This window comes from Lactuca sativa, chromosome 7, assembly GCF_002870075.4.
Source record: "Lactuca sativa cultivar Salinas chromosome 7, Lsat_Salinas_v11, whole genome shotgun sequence".
NCBI classification, from domain to species: Eukaryota; Viridiplantae; Streptophyta; class Magnoliopsida; order Asterales; family Asteraceae; genus Lactuca; species Lactuca sativa.
The window spans coordinates 182,263,519-182,285,977 of NC_056629.2; the positions used below are offsets into that span (position 1 = coordinate 182,263,519).

The 22,459-nt window shown below is 37.5% G+C and overlaps 1 protein-coding gene across 1 annotated transcript; it reads right to left on the reverse strand.

The window, feature by feature from the left end:
- Positions 1-21,008: 21,008 nt before the first annotated feature.
- On the reverse strand, positions 21,009-21,905 carry LOC111913442 (uncharacterized). Its single transcript, XM_023909142.1, has one exon. The coding sequence runs from the start codon at positions 21,903-21,905 to the stop codon at positions 21,009-21,011; it is 897 nt and encodes a 298-aa protein (XP_023764910.1).
- Positions 21,906-22,459: the final 554 nt, after the last annotated feature.

A 22,459-nucleotide genomic window follows, 5' to 3' on the forward strand; every position in this document is an offset into this window, starting at 1 on the left:
ATCTTTTATCTCTCATCATTCATCTACCCATGTCATACCCTTCATATTCATATATATAAAATACGTATACAGTTTAAATCTTTTAAAACATGTATAAAAACGTTCATCCAGCATAGACCGCAAGTATTCAGATAATATGCACACATAGCACGTAGTTTATATAAAATATTTCATATCTATGTGTAAAATGAAAGTAACTATGCACTCACTTGAAAGGTGGTGACTCGGCACTTGGACATCGCTTCGATGTTCTCAAAACAATTTCCTTCGATAAAACCTAGTATCAATACCACTAGGGTTTAGTCTAACGATAACCACGGCAAATTAATAGTTCGACTATTATTACTATTATATAAGTGTTAAATAACACTCAATATAACTCATAATAATAGCCCAAATAATTACTTTAAGGGCCTAATAACATTACTATAATTATTTGAAAGCTATATTAAAAATTGCGTAAGCGTAGCTCACTTATAGCGGATTTTAAAGAAAATCGGGCTTTGCTCGAAGTAGCGTTTCTGAAACCGAAAGACCCTTTTTCTCGAGACTCCGGGAGCCTCGGGGCTTCCTTAGGGTGCTAGGGGTTTTATCTAGGGTTTAGGAGTGGTTTGGTGCCTTAGAGAGAGAAAGATTTTAGAGAGAGAATGAGAAATGGTGTGAAAAATCCGGAGACCCTCGCCCCCTTTTATAGCCTGCGAGGCCTCGGACTACGCTGGGCATAATCCTTGGGTACGCGGCGCGTAATCCTCAGATAAGAATGCCAGCCGAAGCCAGCTCTCTCGCACCATCAGATGGATCAGACCGGAGCTACGCGGGGTGTAACTTCTTTGGACGCGGGGCGTATGCGAGGGCAACGTGGCGTGATCCGAAGCGACTCCTGAACCAACATCGGATGGCCCAGATGCTGCCACGCATCAGGTTCTTATCAGACTTCGCAATTTCGACTACAAACTTTAAAAATTTGTATCTTTCACATACGAGCTCCATTGTTGACGTTCTTTACATCCACACGAAGGCGGGAATGTACTCTACAACTTTCGTTTAGACTCCGTCGGCTAATTTTGACTTTATTTTAAAAGTTACATTATTAACCGGCCGGGATAGGATTGGTCTGTTAAATTCTTATAACTTCTTCATCCGACGTCCATTTTCGCCCACCTTTTTCTCGTTACGCTAATCTTAACGAGATCTTTGATTCTTGTTTAGGTTGTGTCGGCTAAAAACCGCTCGATCTATTATTTGCATTTCGGGTTGTACACTGCTAATCTGAAACTTTGAAAAATCACAACTTCTTCATACGAAGTCAGATTTGGGCGTTCTTTTTATGGATGATCTCGATTTAACGTATTATACGACTTACATTTAGATCACTAAGGCTAAAACTCGCTCTATCATAAATTCACTATTTACGCTTCCCGGTGCCGTGTCGGTTTTGCCGTAAAACTTCGACGGGCCATAACTTCTTCGTTATAACTCGGATTTCGGCGTTCTTTATATGTACGGAAACCTTGTGACATATTCTAAAACTTGGTTAAGATTATTTATTCTAAATAATCTTTTGTTGAAAAGTCGTTTTCGACCACTATTATCTCTAAATTGACTAGCCCGGATTTACAGGCGTTACAATTGTCTCCCCCTTAGGATGATTACGTCCCAGAATCCTCAACGAAACAGAGCTCGTATAATGACTCCATACGTCATCTATTCATTATAACCTCTATATTCTTTCAAGTCTATCTCTTAGACTTATTGACTGTATGTAGTACTCGATCATGCGCCTGCTCTTTATCTCAGGCTAGACTCCAAATTATGACCTACCATCATGTGATGCACGTTTAGACTCGGGTCTCTTAGAGTTAAATTCCAAAACAGATTATACCTTCCTTCATGTTCTAATGTGAGATAATCACATTTTAAAAGGTAGCATTTCTAGTTACAAGCAACCGTCGCGATACCTCTGCCGATCACTTCGATTATCTTTTACTTCAATCCTATGGCTTAAGTTAGATGTTACATCGAACTTGCTTCTTTGAACCACGTAACATACTTATTGTAGTCGGACTCAATTCGATATGACCACTAGGGTCGGAATAACAATCATCTTCTTAGTCTTTACCGAAACAATGATAACGACATATTTGAATAAAATGGTATCAATTACTAGCTTCTTGGTAACCTTGTGACTCTCCCTGATCCAAGCGTGAGTCCTGTGCTTCCAGTAGTATATGCATCTACTACCTTTCAAACCTACTCATACTCGTACAAAGTCACCATACAAGAAAATTACATAACAGTTTAACACATCAGATAACAAAACGAAGGCTTTATTATTTCTCGAAACTATTACATAGGTGTTCAAGTTCACCCTAGACTATGCCTCTAATAGGCTACATTATATGATTCTATCCCCTTGGCTACTTCATGACTTGATCTTCGGGTATGAATTTCTCATCCTTGGTTCCTCGCGTTGTTTTCCGCTTCGTCGAGGATCATGTGGAATGCCCTTGGCCTTGGTGGTGTGTTTGGCCTTGCTGCCTTATTTTTCTTTGGGAAATTTCTAGACAGGTGCCCCTTGCCTCCACATCCGTAGCATACCTTATCATTATGTGTACAATCCATGGAATAGTGACCAGTCCTTCCACACTTGTAACAAGTCACTTCTTCGTTGCACTTCCCATAACGCTTCTTCTTGCATTTATCACACCATCTCGGTTCACCTCCTTCTCCTCCTCCAAGATTTGAGAATTTTCTCTCCTTGTTGGACCTTGAAGATCCTTTAAACTTCCGCTTTTCTCCTGCCTTATCTTTTTCTATACCTTCTTCTCTTATCTGGGTCTCTACGTTCTTAGCTACTTTAACGACTGTTTACAAAGAAGTTTCGATTTTGACCATTTGGCCAAAGTCTGTGGGCAGTCCGTTAGCAAACCTATCAATCTTGGAGAGTTCAGTAGGAAACAAGTAAGAAAATTGCTTCATCCTCTTGGTGAATGCGGTGGCATACTCATCAACACTCATCTTCCCTTTCTTCAGGTTCTGAAACTCGTTGTTTAGGTCTATCAGATCTATCTCTGAGCAGTACTGCATCATCAACTGTTCCAAGAACTATTCCCATGACATCCTTAGGGCTTCTCCTCATGGCATCGTATCTGCCAATAGCTTCCACCAACTCAAGACTCCAGTTTTCAGCTGTCTTACTGTGAATACAGTCTTCTGTTTCTCGCTATAGTTGTAGCTCTCAAACACCATCTCCGTCTCAGAGATCCAATCCATAATCTCAACCGGCTTCAGGCTTCCTCAGAGACTCAGTGGTTTCACACCGAAGAAACTCTTTTACATTCGCCCATCCTTGTCGTTTCTCCTCTCCGGGTCATCCCTTCGTTTACCTTGAGTCCCCACTTGACTCACTTGGTGACTGTAGTTCCCTTCCTCCAATTGCTCGGGAATCATCTCGGGTTGCTCAGTGGGCATAGTAGGTTCGTCTCTATTCGACATCCTCCTCATTTCTTCCCTTTGTTCAGCTAACATAGTCCGAATCATGGCTTGTACTCCAGTCATGGTGATTGGCTTGGGTACTTCTTCTACTACGACAGGTATTTGCTGAATCACCGGGGGTTGATTCCTATTCCTATTTGTATTCCCAACTCTACTGCGGGTTCTTGCCATTTTGATCTATACACCAAATAAGGTGAATCTAGATCTTAATTTAGGATTGACGTTTGAAATTTTCCTTATCACTCCGAAACGTTTATATGCTAGTTCTAATATCGTAGTCGTACGTTTAGAATCCTAAACACATAAGGTTTCCAGATCCGGTCGGCAATAGACCATAGATCCGATCAAACTATAACATAAGGCATAACAAATCATTTAGCACGTAAAAGCAATTTAGGCATCATCCCTAAAATAAGCTAGCACTTGTGTTTATTCAGGTGTATTACCTAAATCTATTAGACACACTCCTCAAGATCATTGCTTAGCATTCTAAGTTTAAGTCTAGAAATAAATCCATACTCCTAGTTCGCTTAAACTAATGCTCTGATACCAACTGTGACATCCCCATTTTCATGGCCAGAAAAGACCGATTTTGTTTATGCTTTGTAAAAATCAGAGTGCTTCTTTTCATAAAAATGATGCGAAATTTGTTCCCAGAAAAACACGATAAATACGTTATCAAAACATTTTCGAAGAAACGTATTTTATTCAATTTAAAATGTTTGGGATATCATCGTCAATACAGAAACATAAGCATAAACGGAATTTACATTTATTTACACTAGTGATCTACATCTCTTTATTCTCTTAGTGTAATGTTCCTTCATATCAACACATATGATATAAATAAACTGAGTGGGTCAGGTTGGGAAACCTGGTGAGTACATAGGGTTTTTAACCCACAATAATATAATTATTATGTTTAAACAATCAAACAATCAACCCAATTACCTATCTCCATTATCTTCTTTACTCTTAAGGATCTATCATAAGAGTCATCTATCCTGCATTCGTTTATTCCGAAGTCCCTTGCTTCCAGGGTTATAGGACTGGCACTAAATCCATAGCTGCCAATGCTTGTTCGTAAAGCACTAATTCCATAGCTACTATAGTTTATTCATCAGGTAATAAATCCATAGCTATCAATGTTTATCTAATAGGTACTAAGTCCATATCTACCAATTCCTAATAGGTACTAAGTCCATAGCTACCAGTGTTTGTCCAATAGGCACTAAGTCCATAGTTGCCGATGTTTATTAGGCACTAAGTCTATAGCTGCCAATGTTTACGCACATCATCTTTTATCTCTCATCATTCATCTACCCATGTCATACCCAACATGTTCGTATATATAAAATACGTATACACTTTAAATCTTTTAAAACATGTATAAAAACGTTCATCCAGCATAGACCGCAAGTATTCAGATAATATGCACACATAACATGTAGTTTATATAAAATATTTCATATCTATGTGTAAGATGAAAGTAACTATGCACTCACTTGAAAGGTGGTGACTCGGCACTCGGACAGCACTTTGATATTCTCAAAACAATTTCCTTCGATAAAACCTAGTATCAATACCACTAGGGTTTAGTCTAACGATAACCGCGACAAATTAATAGTCTGACTATTATTACTATTATATAAGTGTTAAATAACACTCAATATAACTCATAATAATAGCCCAAATAATTATTTTATGGCGTAATAACATTACTATAATTATTTGAAAGCTATATTAAAATTTGCGTAAGCGTAGCTCACTTATAGCGGATTTTAAAGAAAATCGGGCTTTGATCGGAGCAGCGTTTCTGAAACCGAAAGACCCTTTTTCTCGAGACTCCGGGAGCCTCGGGGCTTCCTTAGGGTGCTAGGGGTTTTATCTAGGGTTTAGGAGTGGTTTGGATCCTTAGAGAGAGAATGAGAAATGGTGTGAAAAATCCGGAGACCCTTGCCCCCTTTTATAGCCTGCGAGGCCTCGGACTACGCTGGGCGTAATCCTTGGCTACGCGATGCGTAATCCTTGGATAAAAATGCAAGCCGAAGCCAGCTGTCTCGCACCATCGGATGGATCAGATCGGAGCTACGTGGGGATTAACTTCTTCGGACGCGGGGTGTATGCAAGGGCAACGTGGCGTGATCCGAAGCGACTCCTGAACCAACATCGGATGGCCCAGATGCTGCCACGACATCAGGTTCTTATCAGACTTTGCAATTTCAACTACAAACTTTAAAAATTCGTATCTTTCACATACAAGCTCCATTGTTGACGTTCTTTACATCCACACGAAGGCGGCAACGTACTCTACAACTTTCGTTTAGACTCTGTCGGCTAATTTTGAATTTATTTTAAAAGTTACATTATTAACAGGCCGGGATAGGATTGGTCCATTAAATTCTCATAACTTCTTCATCCGATGTCCGTTTTCGCCCACCTTTTTCTCGTTACGCTACTCTTAACGAGATCTTTGATTCTTGTTTAGGTTGTGTCGGCTAAAAACCACTCGATCTATTATTTGCATTTCGGGTTGTACACTGCTAATCTGAAACTTTGAAAAATCACAACTTCTTCATACGAAGTCAGATTTGGGCGTTCTTTTTATGGACGCTCTCGGTTTTACATATTCTATGACTTACGTTTAGATCACTAAGGCTAAAACTCGCTTTATCGTAAATTCACTATTTACGCTTCCCGGTGCCGTGTCGGTTTTGCCGTAAAACTTCGACGGACCATAACTTCTTCGTTATAACTCGGATTTTGGTGTTCTTTATATGTACGGAAACCTTGTAACATATTCTACAACTTGGTTAAGATTAATTATTCTAAATAATCTTTTGTTGAAAAGTCGTTTTCGACCACTATTATCTCTAAATTGACTTGCCCGGATCTACGAGCGTTACAAATACTGACATGGATGGTAATGTACACACGTATAAGGCGCGACTGGTTGCAAATGGATTTTCTTAAACTCCAGGAGTTGATTATGATGACACCTTTTCACTAGTAGCAAATATTAAGTCCATTAGGTTCCTGTTAGCCATTGATGCATTTTATTATTATGAGATATGGGAAATGGATGTCAAAACCGCCTTCCTTAATGGAAGTTTGGCTGAAGATGTCTACATGTGTCAGACAGAGGATTTTTTCAGTACAGAATACCCTAATAGAGCATATAAGCTTAAGAAATCCATCTATGGATTTAAACAAGCACCTCGCAGATGGAATATTTGTTTCGATGAGAAATTCAAAGAGTTTGGCTTTTCGAGGAGTGAAGATGAATCTTGTGTATATATCAAGGCTAGTGGGAGTATACTTAACTTTTTGGTACTATTTGTGGATGACATACTACTCATAGGAAATGACATACTACTCATAGGAAATGACATACCAACCTTGCAGGAAGTGAAGTACTGGCTTAGGAAGTGTTTCGCTATGAAAGACCTAGGAGAAGCTGCCTATATTCTAGGGACAAAGATTCTGAGAGACCAGAGTTACGCATGCAAGATTCCAAGAAAGGAGAGTGACGCCTCCAGAGTAACGCCAGATTGAGTAAGACTAAGAGCCCGAGTACTGAGGCTGAGATAGCAGAAATGAGTCGAGTACCTTATGTTTCTGTTGTAGGCTCGATCATGTATGTTATGACTTGTAATCGTCCTGATGTAGCCTTTTCCTTGAGCATGATCAGCAGATATCAGGGGAACCTTAGCAAGGCTCACTGGACTGCAATAAAAAATATCCTCAAGTACCCGCGGGGGACTAAGGATTGGGTCCTAACCCTCGGTGGAAGTGATGAATTGAGAGTTGTAGGGTATAGTGATGCTAGCTTCCAGATTGATAGGGATAATTTCTGCTCTCAGTCAGGCTGGGTCTTTACCTTAAACGAAGGAGCAATTACCTGGAAAAGTTCCAAGCACGAGACAGTGGCTAATTCAACTTGCGAATCAGAGTATATCGCAACAAGCGAGACAGCAAAGGAGGCAATATGGCTGAAGAGCTTCATTAGAGACCATGGAGTTGTACCAACTATAAAGGAGCCTGTGGAAATTTTCTTTGATAGTGAAAGTGCAGTTGCCTTAGCAAAAGAACCAAGGGATCATGGGAGATCCAGACACATCAAGAGAAAATACCATTTCATCAGACATCGAATAGAAGAAGGACTCCTCGTAGCAAAGTGGGTATCATCGGATAAGAACCCAGCAGATCCCCTCATGAATGGACTGGGTAGGGTTAAGCATCTCCAGCATGCAAGGAGCATAGGGCTGAAGGATGATATTAGTTTTAGTAGTTAGATAGCTTATGAAACGTGTAAAGTGTAATTGACATTTGATATTGAATAAAAGTTGTATTTATTTATGAGTAAAGTGTTGCTATCTTTTGTCAATCGTTTACTATCGTTTCATTTTGCATGTTTTGATTTCCAGAATAATTATGTTATGGTATATCATATTATTCGAATTCTACATAGTCGGTCATATGTTGGAAGTAGGTATGAATCAAGACTGTCATGAGTTGGTTGCAGAGGTCTAAGATGTTGGACATGGCTACAACACTCTTGAGTGCTCATAAGTTCTGAGTATTGGATTCAACCTACGCTCACTGGTATCACTTCATGGAATTTATCTCGAGTGATTGTGAGACGGTAATATCATATAATTCTTCAAACCTTGAGATATGACTTGTTGCCTATAAGTTGGTTATACATTGATTGTACAAAAACGCATTGGTAACTCGATGTTATAAAACGTGCTTTTGTTTGTGATTCAACATGTAGTAGAAAAAGCATATGAGTCGAATCTTGGATTAGAAGCGATATCCGGGCCCCTCGATGATTTTGTTGTGACCTATGAACCGGGCCCGTTCAGAACTGAATTGATGTGTTCGATTAAGTTCTTTGTCAGACAAATCAGAAATCGAGAAACAAACTGCTGGAAAATAAGTAAGACATTGTTCCATGTATTTGTCCGACTGATATCTAGAATAGATGATTATATGATCACTTATCTTAAATGGCGTATCATCATCATCTCAGTTCCGAGAGACTTTGAAAGAGCTACGATTGCTGATTGGTTCTTGAAGTCATACTTGCAGTTATAGTTATTAGACTTATCCAAGTGGGAGACTGTTGGATAAGGTGTCTAGGTCCATAACTATTTCTGGTATGTACTTGACCCGGTTTGGCAAGGTCCATTTGGGTTGCATGGCATCATGTAATTGGATAGACTAAAATGAGAGAAATAACAATTATGGTTTATTAATATATTATAAGTTCTAATATATTAATAATATAATTTAATTATTATTGATCAAGAATTAATTTAGAATGAATTACGTGATCAAAAGAAGACTAATTAAATATAGGGGTTGATTGTGTAAATCACTCATACTAGTCTAGCGGGCTAATGCTCCATGGATTATCAAGTTGGGCTAAAACCCATAGGATGCACCATGGTGTTTATAGAACCTATGGGGCATGGAAATGAAAGGTCATGACAATTAGGGTTTATATGGTGTAACCCTAATTGTAACACACTATATAAGGACCCTTATGTTCACCAAAATCGGCACATAAGTAAGAAAAAAGAGGTCTAGCCGATTTCAAGTAGTGTGACATTTCTCTCAAGTTTATTCCAAGAGCATTTGGTGTTGTGTGAGACATTTGAGGCATGACACTTGGGGTCCTAGGCTCTCAAGGTTTTCAAGGAATCCAAACTACTACAAGGTATGTTTTCTAGCTTACTTTTATGTTTAAAAGTTCCCCATGTATGCTACATCGGATTATGAACCTTGGAAATCAATTTTGCATGTATCTTAGTCAAAACATAGATCCAAGTTTTCTAGGGTTGCATGAAAACCTTAGGGGTGTTAGAATGCTCAAAACCCTACATGATTAACATCAAGATACCCTTTGCCACACATGCCCAGTCCCAGATTAGTGTGTTGGTTAGCCGCACACGCTCCACTAACGACTTAACAAGGAGCAAAGTGCAATTTCATTGGTTAGTAGCAAATTCACATTTTTCCTAAGTAACTAAGATTGGGAATTTATAAGTGTTTAGTTACTTGGTTTTTTCATTATACTTTTAATGAGAATTAATGTCATATCCTACCCGTTCGGCTAACGACCCTCCACCAGTCAAGGAAACGGTGGGTGAGAGTGGACACCCATTAAACCACCATTTTATAGGCAGTAACCATATACCCCCTTATAGACCGACTTCATGAATGAGGCCTACTACCGGTAAGACTGACTTGTCTTATACATATTATATATTAAACTTTTAATTTTAAATAGTATAAGGGTGTATTTTAAACTTTTAAAATACTTGGTGGTTTAATCTTTTAATCAAAGTAGACTTTTTATTTAATTAAACTTAAACCATGTTATTATGAATTTATTAAACTTCTTGTTAGGGTACAAAGTCATGCTTGGATGTGGAGTCTTAGGTTTTACCCCTTTGTATATGTAAATCGGTTGAGTCTTTCCTATAAATAGGAGGTGAGTGACTCCCATTATGTAAGGAACCATTTGGAGTGTTAGACTAAAGAGAGAAACTTTGTACAAACCCATTTGTATATTCTTTGTAGATCTAATATGAGCTTACAAGGATTTATTTACTCCTTGTGTTCTTGATTTTATATGATGATTCACTAGATCTTTTCTAATTCCGCACATGCTATCATAATCAACACCACTATAATTGGTATCAGAGCGGGTGTTCTTGATTTGATCAAGAATTGATCCTTGATGGCAATCTTGATTTGGTGATTCTTCATGTTCTTATTGATATTCATGTTTAGAGAGTGTTTTGTGTTCTAGAAGTCGAATTTTTCCTTGATTTGATCTATAATTCGACTTTCTCTCTCTAGAATACTTGTTTGTATCACTTTCTCTCTCTAGAAAACCCATTCAAAATCAGTTTCTCTTTCTAGAAATCTTCAAGTTTTTGTGATCATGTTGCGTTTGGAGTATGATTCTTGGCTTGTGATGGTTAATGATTTGAAATACAAAGTCAATGAATATCAATTCTATGGATCGGTGTTAAGTAGGTTGATTTCAGAAGAAACTTTGATTTCTTATGGAGCTTTGAAGGATTTTCATGGAAGATTGGTATTTCAATCACTTTTGAAGATTGAATGTTTGTATGATATTTTCATTATGAAGTTAGTTGCAAGCGATAACCGAAAAGAAGGAGAAGAAAGAGATTTGTATAACAAAAGATACATTTCTCTTGTTGAAAACCCAAGTCATCTTCAAGCTCTTATGTTTGTTGAAGATGTTCTTGATGATCATCATGTTCTTGATGTTCTTGATGTTCAAGAAAAAGGAGTTCAAGTTGATTCTCATGATGAAAAAGTTTTTTGCTCGATTGCAGTTCAAACCGATGATATTTTGTGTTCTTGTGATTCATTTGAAGGAATGATTCTTTATCAAAAGTCGGTGATCCAAGAAATTCAAAAGTATCAAACTCCAAATGATTTGATTCAAATTCACAAAGTTGATGTTGTGGAAAGTGGGTTTGTTCATGAAGTCAAGTCTTCAAGATCCAAAAAGATGAGAAAGAAAAAGAAGAAGAAGATCAATCGCAAAAACAAGCGGATTTATTCACAAAATTCGTCAAATGTTGTTGTGAAATCGAAATCCGTGAAGCAAATTTTGGTTCCAAAGCAACAATCTCCAAATGTTACATTGAATTTGAAGTCAAAACCCAAAAGTGTTGGTGGTTCTTTTGAAGATGTTCTTGGATCATTGAAGAGCACGAAGAACACGAAGAACGAGTTGTACATCTCGCATAATGGGTGGTACAATGTTCAAATTGGTTTTTCAAATGGATCTCGATTTGTCAAAAAGGTATCACAAATTCTCAAATGGATTCCAAAACGTCCATGATTTTGATTCATATTTTTGGTTTTTCATTTTTGATCACTTTGTCTCATTGAATCAAATCCGTTTCAAACCCATTGTTGATTCAGTTATTTTCTTTTGATCAAAACTCAAAACTCCTTTGTTTAATCCAAATATCTTTCTATATCATTGTTCATAAATGATTCGAGCCCAACTTGACAATCAAATCACTGTTCATTGTCAACATTTTCAAAGCCCATATGTTTATTTGAATCCAATAATATGGACTCCACATATTTTTTTTTTCTATGATTTGATTTCCTTAAGAGTGGACCCCAAAGACCGATTAAATTGATTAATGTTTAAGTCGAATGTTCGTGAATATCTTGTCATGAGCCATCCGATCCAATGCTTCATATTGTGCTTATATGAGTTGTACTTTTAGTTCGTCCAAGCAATTCATCTATTAAGTGATTGCTCTTGAAACCTCAATCTCGTTATCTCGATTTTTCTTTCCTGTTAATCGATTGATTGTCGAGTGAGTGCGATTCATATGTGGATCAAAATCGTTTTGGATGTTTGTTTGAGTTTAAATGTGATTTGTATTTGGATTAGAGAATACATTTGGTTTAAGTTGACTTTCTGAAGTCAAAATCGATGTTCTTGAGAAATCAAAACTGGAATCGATTGAAAAGGAAGATAAAATTGATTTGTATTTGATTTCAAAACCAACTATGTTTGGTAATTCGATTGGAGATATTAGGTCGAATTTGAACTGCTTGATGTCGAACATTTGGATTAGAGTCGATTCAATGATGTGTTGATGTTACAGAATTGAAATGAATATATTTGAGGTCACGATTGTTTTGTTGTGTGATGTTCGATGTTTGGGTTGATTGCTCTAAAAGTCAAAACTGATTCGAAGGTTTTGAAGTCGATTATTTGAATTGATAATAGTCGATGTTTTTGGAGACGATAGTTTGGACGGGAGAACAAAGGATAAACTGGTTTTGGAATTGAAGATTTTTGTTAACGAAGACTTTGGATTGTAAACGAATAGTCGATTGAGTTTAGCAAAGAACGAATATTGACACTGATGTCGTAACGAAGATTTTGGAGTTGATTTGATGTTGAATGAAGCCTTGGATTTGAATGAAGTTGATTTTGAGGTGTACAGTTGATTTCGATGATTACATTTGATTGTTCATATGTGAAAATTAGGAAGTTTACTCTGATTTTGAAGATTTGTTATCAGTGAAATTTTTGGATGTGAATTCGAAAGTGGGAAATTGAATGGAACGAAGTGTGATGTACAAAGGGATCGATATAGACCGGACTTGGGATTGTTCGAATGTTTTGGCAAAGTGATAGATTGGGGATAAACAATGAACTAGGAAAATGTTTTGGTGTTTTGAGCGAAGGGTTAATAACGGGTGAATCAATTAAGGAAAATGGGTGTTTGATTTCGTACGAAGCCTTGATGTTGAGCTGTTGTTGAATGAACGAAGTGTGTTGTTCTTTCAAACGAAAAACTGTAAGAACGAGGTTATGATTCAGAGGTTGGATGATTAAGAGGATACTGTTCATTAAGAGGCTTCGTTATGCTTCGATTTCGTGTGTTTGGATGAAGTTTCGTACGATGTGAAGCATGGATGATTTCGTACGAAGGGAATTGTCTGAGAAACGAAATTGGGGAAGAAAGAAGGAAAAGTTTCGCATATGGCCCTTATAGTTTCGACTTCTGACAAATTTTAAAACTCTTCGTATGATTGGCAAATGTTTCATAAGTTTTGAAGGCAAAAGGAAAAGTTTCGTAAGCAGTCCCTAATGTTTCGAATTTTTGACACTTTTCACCCAACTTCGAAAATTGGTTGAAGTTTCATATGTTTGGGGCATTTTTCATATGTTTGGGACACAAATGGTAGATTTGTCGAAAATAGTCCCTGAGGTTTCGAATGTTTGGTTGTTCTTATCCAAATTCGAAAAAGGACTGCGTTTGCTGAAAATTGAAGAAAATACATTTCAAGCCCCTGGAGTTTGTGCAAATTGACGCTTTCTACCCAGCTGTGGAAAAGGGGGAGAGTTTTGCATATTTTGTTGTTTTGGGCGCAACGGGTCCCTGTAGGTTTCAGAAAGTGACAACTTCTACCCGGTTTTTGAAAAATCTTGCAACTTTCACCCAAAAAGTAAAAATTTTTCATAAATTGGAATTTTTTATGGCTTTTTCGTGATTGTTTTTCCATGCAATATTTTTGGTGATTCATTTTTGGTACACATCAAGGGGGAGTATCGTGGAGACTATTCATCGGGCGCTTCTCACCCTTAATGGATTTTATAATCATTTTTTGATTTTAAAAAGGGGGAGAATGATTGGTATTCGAAGCTTCTCGGGTTTGCCCGATATTCATTAGCGGATTTGAAGATCGATGTTACTTCGAGGGGGAGTTTGGTCTTGATTGCGCGAGCTCGTTGGATACTGAAGCCGGGACATCCAATCCTAACTTTTTGAGGGGGAGAATGTTAGGGTACAAAGTCATGCTTGGATGTGGAGTCTTAGGTTTTACCCTTTTGTATGTGTAAATGGGTTGAGTCTTTCCTATAAATAAGAAGTGAGTGACTCCCATTATGTAAGGAACCATTTAGAGTGTTAGACTAGAGAGAGAAACTTTGTACAAACCCATTTGTATATTCTTTCTAGATTTAGTATGAGCTTACAAAGATTTATTTACTCTTTGTGTTATTGATTTTACATGATGATTCACTAGATCTTTTCTAATTCCGCACATGCCATCATAATCAACACCACTATACTTCTATTTTAATTTAACACCTTAATTAATTTAATAAAGTCCATAAGGTATAATTTAACTATTCAAAGCAATAGGTTATCAAAAATTCAAAATTAAAGTCATTTAATTAATCTTTAAGTTATGAACCGAAGAGTTGCATCTTTTGAAACCTTTCAATTACAAGAGTTAATGTTTTCATAATCTGAGACATTTCAAATACCAAAACTTGAGGGCAAGTTTTGTAGCTCTTGAAAACTTTTCATTTTCATAACTTATGAAAACTTATGGGTTTTAATGTCATTTTAACGGACGAGACTTTTCATGTTCCATAACTTGAGGATAAGTTATGGAAGTCATTAAAAAACTTTTTGATCAATTTCAAAAAATAAAATTATCATATAATTCATGCTTGATCTAACTAAACTCATAAGGAAAGATAATTCATATCAAAAATTTACAAGCAACTTTGTTTATCATATAACCAACAATTAACTTAAAACTTTGACAATTATCTTTTAATTGGAAGAGGATCATCATTGCCATATTAGAAAATACATTTTTTATGATTACAAAACAGTTTATGGTAATTATCCTAAACCAATTCTGGCCAAAACTCGAAATTCTGCCATCAGAAGCATCAAATCGTCGAGTGCATGATCATGACTCGTCGAGTTGCCCTTTTAGTGAGTGGACTCGTCGAGTCAGCCAATGGACTTGGCGAGTTCATCAGTCAGAGGCTAGAAAATCGATTTTTTTTCAACTTTGAAAATTAACAAGCATCAAATATAACAAAAAACAATCCTAGGCTCTGATACCACTGTTGGGTTTTAAACACTATAACACTCCTATGGTGCACATGCGACCCTAGATGCTTTGGATCTATGTTTTCTCTAATTATACATGCATTTTCAATTTTCCAAAGCACACATCCTAACTATCATACAATAGAGGATATGGTACATAAAACTCATAGTTAGATGAATACCTCTTATGTAGTTTGATGTTCTTGGCCTTTGAAAGCTTTAACACCTCAAGTGTAATGCCTATAATGTGTCACAAACACCAAAAGCAAGAGGAGGCTTGAGAGAGTAGGCTAGTTAGCACAAAATCAATATCCCTCTCTTAGAATGAATGTGGTAACCGATTTTGGCTCTAGGGATTCCTTTTATAGTGTTACAAATGCTAGGGTTACATCTTTGCAAACCCTAATTCACCATGACCTTTCATATTACTTAGGATTATCCATGGACTACCACATTGGTTTAGCTCATCCTAATTAACCATGGATCATTGGCCCATACTATAAGAATCAATGATTTACTTAATCAGTCCCTGTATATTTAAGTAGTCTTTTTTGATCACTAAATTAATTCCAAATTAATTCTTGATCAACACTAATTAAATAATATGATTTCTCAATTCATACATTATACTTATAATATATTAATAAATCAAAAACAACCTCATTCTCAAAAGTCCATCCTATCAAATTGCACTAGTGAAGGCAACCCAAAAGGACCATGCTACAATCGGGTCAATTACATCCTAATTATAGTTATGGGCTTAGACACCAGATCCAAAAATTATGTTATAAGTTGTTAATTCAAGGGTTCAAATGGTAATTACATGATTTGGAGTGTTACATTCTTTCTTCAATAGCACCAAAACTCCAAGAATAAGCTCACAAATGAAGAGACGGGTATTAGGGTTTTCTCTAAGATTCTAAAGGGTGATAGAGACTATAAATGAAGCTGTAAATATGATATTAGGTGTTTAAATATGAGCGAAACCGTAAAGGATCATTGGCTTAAACTTCAACTATTGCTATGTCATGACCATACTCATGTCTCGTCGTGACATCCTTCCGGATACACGTTCTTAAACTTGGCACGTCACGCCATGACCTCCCTATGGTCACGTCGTGATATATTGTTTTTCCTAAAAACCATACCTTTGACTTAGTTATGTCCTGTAATGATCCAATCTGGAAGATGTATGTTACAATTATATTCCAACATTCTTCCACTTGGCCTTGTGATCATTTATATAAGTTTAATGCTTAATTTGGCCAAAGTAATTTCATCTTACTCTATAATGATATCAAAGTAAAAGGACACAACCTCACGAATCGCTTTTGACACGGGACCCCCATAAATTATACTTTGTTACTTCTTGTAGATTATAAGGATTAAAATAAGCCAAAATGAGACTTATCTTAGGGTTTTATGTTTGTCCACCAGATAAGTTAGTGTGCACATATAAGAATGGACAAACAAACTTTATGGAGGAGTGTTAAGTCAAGTACACGAAACTTACATCAATAATAACAATAAGTAAGTAAGACATTATGCTAGAAATAAATTAAAATCAATCTTAACTTATGCCCATATTAGTGACATGCCAATGAAAAGTGTTCGACTTAAAGACATTTTTAGTGAGATTATTCGTTAGCATATTATTGGTGCTAATATGTTCGATACAAAATTCATTTTCCTCCATTGTCTCTTGAATGAGCATATACTTTGTATCGACATTTCAATCCCGCTCCACTCGAACTTATCATTATTCGAGAAACTAAAAGTTGCATAATTCTCATAGTAAATCTTTAACGACCTTGTGATGAATGCAGGACCTTTAGCCATTTGATAAGGTTTCTCAACAATATTCCACGACTCGTTGCATTGTATACTGCAATTTATTCAACCATCATTATTGAGTTACTCATAAGTCTTTGGCTATGGCTCTTCCAAGAAATTGGCCAACTTGATAACATAAAACTGTATCCTAAAGTTGAACTATTAACATCTTTGCACTTGGAAAACTCTTTATAAAAATAATCAAATACATCTAAAACATTATACATCCTTAGTTTTATGTAACGTTGATCATCTTATTAATTCAAAATGAAATGAACGAGAAATCCATCGCTTATTTCCATATCCATCCATTCCTTTGACTCTATATATCAAACATCATCATGGTATGCTCGCAGACACCACTTATCTCATTGTATTAAGTTGTCAACAATTTGTGTATAAGGGTACTTTCATATGCCTTAGAAGCACTTTTACACTGCTCTTCGACATGGCTGATGTAAGTCTTCGTGTTATCAAAATCATGAATAACACCACAGATAGCTATAGAGATGTAATTCTTCATATCACAAGGGTGTTAGACCTGTCCCATTGATCATAGACCTGCTTCTGCTACTGGTAGTAGTAAGAGCAGTCGATATATCGGTTCTAAGTAAAAACCTTTGTAATTGAAAGATAAATTCTCTCCTGTCAAGAATCGATATGCAACAATATATATATATATATATATATATATATATATATATATATATATATATATATATATATATATATATACAACCCTCAACCTATTAAACAAACCTAGAAATCAGGAAGGATAATATCTATCCTAAAATAAAAGATATACAAGATATATGTACGCTAATAGCCCCCATCAGTTTGAGCGGGCGGTTGACAGACGCTCAAGCTGGTGCGGAAAGATTGGAACAACGGACGTGGCAGACCTTTAATAAAAATATCAGCATACTGCGAGGAGGAAGGAACATGAAGGACACGAACATGGGCGAGTTGGACCTTCTCACGGACGAAATGAATATCAATTTCCACGTGTTTAGTCCTTTGGTGTTGAACTGGGTTTTCTGTTAAATAAACTGTGGATACATTATCACAATACACAATTGTGGCTCGGTTGATCGGAACATGAAGTTCTAAGAGTAAATTTCGGAGCCACGTTGTTTCGGCAACAGAATTAGCAACGCCCCTATATTCTACTTCGGCACTCGAGAAAGAAATAGTAGACTGCCTCTTAGATGACCATGAAATAAGATTGTCACCAAGATAAACGCAATAACCAGATGTTGACCGTCGTGAGTCAGGACATCCTCCCCAATCGGCGTCAGAGTAAGCCGTAAGAGATGAGTTAGGGGAGACTGTAAGTCGTAGACCATAGTCTAAAGTGCCTCTAACATAGCGAAGAATTCGCTTCATGAACTGAAAGTGAGGTTCCCATGGGGCGTGCATGAATAGGCAAACCTGCTAAACTGCATAAGAAATGTCTGGACGAGTAAAAGTCAAATACTGGAGAGCATCTGCCAAACTCCGGTATAGGGTACCGTCAGACAAAAGATCACCATCTGAAGCACTCAACTTTGCTGACGTGTCAACTGGAGTACTGCAAGGTTTGCAATTAGATATTGATGCGCGCTGAAGTATTTCCTGAGCATAAGTTGATTGGTATAGGAAAAACCCATGTTTATCACGTGAAGCCGAGATCCCTAAGAAATGATGTAAAGGGCCAAGGTCGGACATTCCGAATTCTCATGAGAGTGTTGCAATGATGGACCGTAAGAAAGTATTACTGGAAGCAGTAATGATGATATCATCCACATACAATAAAAGATAGGCCATATTTGAACCATGCGTATAGACAAATAAGGAGTTGTCACAAGTGCTACTCCGGAAACCCTTAGAAATAATAAATGATGAAAATCTATTATACCATGCACGTGGAGCCTGTTTCAAGCCATATAATGAGCGTTTCAATTTGCACACAAAATCTGGGTATTTTGAGTGAACGAACCCAGGTGGCTGGTGCATATAAACAGTCTCCTGAATGTCTCAATGAAGAAAGGCATTCTTTACATCAAGTTGATGAATTGGCCAACATTGAGATATGCCGAGTGAAAGGATGGTTCGTATAGTAGCTGGTTTGACCACGGGGCTAAAAGTCTCCATGCAATCTATGCCCACCGTCTGTGATTTCCCGTTAACCACCAAACGCGCTTTGTAGCGCTCCAATGACCCATCAGATTTGAATTTGTGACGAAACAACCACATACATCGGATAACTGGGTGGTTGGTGGGTCTCGGAACAAGCTCCCATGTATCATTTTCTTGCAAAGCACTATATTCATTTTTCATATCATGTTTCCAATGGGGATCTGATAATGCTTTCAAGCAAGAGGTTGGTATTGGTGATATATGCTCGGTAGTGGTGGCATGGAGATTTAAGCAGGTAACAGGTTTAGTGATCCCTCATTGTGATCGAGTGTGCATGGGATGCATGGGGGGAAGGGGTGGTGGAGGTTGTATTGATGAGGGAATTGGTTGTGTGGGAATGGTATGATGTTGCATGGGGACAAGCCCAACACCATGTGTGTGTATTGTGTCATCATCCAAGGGTTGTGGGCTTATGGGCGATATTGGGTCTGATAAGGTAGGAGTATTAGCGGTAGATGGTGGGGGCGAATGGGTATATATATGTGGTATGGGAATTGTTTCATCATCCAAGAATGTATACGTGTGGGATGGTATAGGGCTTTCAAATGGGAAAACCTCTTCGTCAAAGGTTACGTGTCGTGAGATAATTACTTTTCCCGTGTCAAGATCAAGACACCGGTATCCCCAAAAGTTTGATGGGTAGCCAAGGAAAACACACTTTGTGGAGCGTTGATCTAGTTTATGAGGTTGAGTAGCCGATAGGTTTGGGTAACAAACACAACCAAAAACTCGTATGTCGGTTTGCAATTATATAGAGCAAAGGTTGGTGTCTTAAACCGAAGTCTTTTAACTGGTAAGATGTTGTGAAGATAGGCACTTGTATGAAGAGCCTCGACCCAATATTTTGGAGGAAGGCGAGCATGAAAAAGAAGAGATCATATGATATTATTGAGTCAACGTATCATACGCTCGACTTTGCCATTTTGAGGGGATGTGTGAGGACAAGAAAATCGAAAGACAAACCCGTGGGTTTTGGCAAAATTGTGAAAGTTACTATTGTTGAACTCCCCCCCCCCCAAGATCACACTGGAATGTTTTAATTTTTCGGTTAAATTGGGTAAAGATTAACTGATGGAATTTGACGAATGTAGGACAAGTATCAGATTTGTATTTTAACGGATATACCCAAACATATTGTGTGTAATTATCCATTAACACCATGTAATATTTGAAACCTGTGTTACTGAGTGACGGAGACGTCCATAAATCGCAATGTATAATATCAAACGGTGCAAATGTATAAGATGGTGAATCATAAAAAGGAAAACGCTGGCTATTAGCAATCTGACAAGAATGACAAATGGACAAAGTTTGATGTTTATTACATGGAATAATAAAATTATGACTCAAAAAATCTAAAACTTGAACTCCCGGGTGTCCAAGACGGTTATGCCATCGTGGAGTGACAGAGTCAGAAACAAAAATGGTGTGAACTTGTTGTGGGGCACTGAACTTATAAAGATCACCAAAACTATTGTGGCGGAAAAGAGTTTTGCCAGTCTTGAGGTCCTTCAAAGAAAAACCAAACGGGTCAAATTCCATGGAAACAAGATTATCACGGGTAAATTTGCGAACCAACAACAAGTTTTTGATAATATTAGGTGAGTAATGAATGTCTTTTAGAATGTAGGTTTTGTTGAGAAGTTTGTGAAAACTGTTACCAGACCCATGTATAGGCAAACATTGACCATTTCCAACAAATATAGTGTTAGAAGGAGAAAAAGATAAGGGAGAGTGAATCATACCAGGGTTGGCAGTGATATGAGATGAGGCGCCAGAGTCCATGTACCATGACTGATCTGGAACAGTAAGATGAACCTGTTGAAGGGCTTCTCCCAATTCAGATGGACATAATGCATTTACAGACCTAATATTAGCATTGGATGGACATTGTGGGGTTGAAACTTGGGTCGGTTGAAAAGCAATGTTGGTTGTGGGATTGGGGCTCGTAAACCTTTGTTGGGTTGTGGGAATTTGAGTGCTCCATTGCCTATTTGGATTCTGCCATGAGTTTTGATGATTCCAGGAGGGTTGTGATAGGTAGGGACATGGGGGTGGGCTCTACTGTTGTTGACCATTCCAGGTCCATTGTGGTTGCTGATTTGGGCCGTGAATTTGAGGTTGAAAGTGTCTTCCGCGAGAATTTCGACCACAATATCCGCGACCACGACTTGTTCCCCTGTAAAATTGTTTCTGCCCTTCGAGGCGAGTGTAGTAGGTCGGCTGGCTGGTAGGGTTTCCAGGTGGTTGAGAACCGTTTGGTAGTTGAGAGTTAGTAGCCGACGTGAGAACCATGTTGCTTGTGGAAGATTGTTGCCTAGCCTCAAGTCGTTGAGATTCCAGATCAAGCATAGTTGTTGCAATGTCCCATCCTGGTGATTTTTGATTAATCAATGATGTAGTGATGTCATATTCCGGAGGCAGGCCTCTAACTAGTTGGGTGACGAGTCGTGACTCGGTTACCTCGTGCTCGACATCACCGAGTTGTTCCGCAAGATCCTTCAATTTTTTGCAATACTCATCACGAGATGAGCAAGATGAGAGAGTTAGATTTGTGAACTGTTGTTCTAGAGCCGCTGCTCTAACACCTTTGTTATTCAAAAATATTTCACGAATTTTCAACCATGCATTCCTAGCTGTGGTGTTTGTTTCAAGAACACGAGTGAGAATATCATCTGCAAGAGTTCCATAGATCCATTGCAACACAATGGAATCAATTTCAACCCAAGTCTCGTAAGTCGGGTCGTTTTCCTTTGGAGAAGCAGTTCCATCAATGTGATGGAGAACTTTGTAGCCCTTTGCATGAAGCATGAAGAGCTTTACCCATGCTGAATAGGTTACTTTTGTACCATCGAGCACACGAACCTTGTTCTGGATATTTGCAACCGTGTATATAGGATGAAGAGTGACAGGTTTGGTTGTAGCTGATGCGTCACTGGATGAAGAGTCGCCAGCCATGGAGATCGATAAAGGCAAAGGACAAGATGAAGGGTATTTGCGGCTGCTAGGTATATGGCTCTGATACCATAAAAACCTTTGTAATTGAAAGATAAATTCTCTCCTGTCAAGAATCGATATGCAACAATATATATATATATATATATATATATATATATATATATATATATATATATATATATATATATATATAGAAGGATAATATCTATCCTAAAATAAAAGATATACAAGATATATGTACGCTAATACTAAGTGCACAATCAAGGTCCATCGTGCTTAAGGTTGGTTTAATAGACTCTTTTCTTGTTGAAAAGTTAGTTCCCATGAGTGTTTGAGACCCAAAATTTTAAGGCATAATGGTAAGCCTTGAAATAATAATTTGGGTAGAGGTATTCCTATAAGTTAAGTAATAATGATGGGATAATGGTAAAACATATCAAGTATTTGTGACTAATCCTATTATTAACACTAAAATTAATAGGAAAATTAGTATCCTATTCAACAATTAGCTTCGCATTGGCTGACGCTAATCATCAAACATTATGATGTTCTAA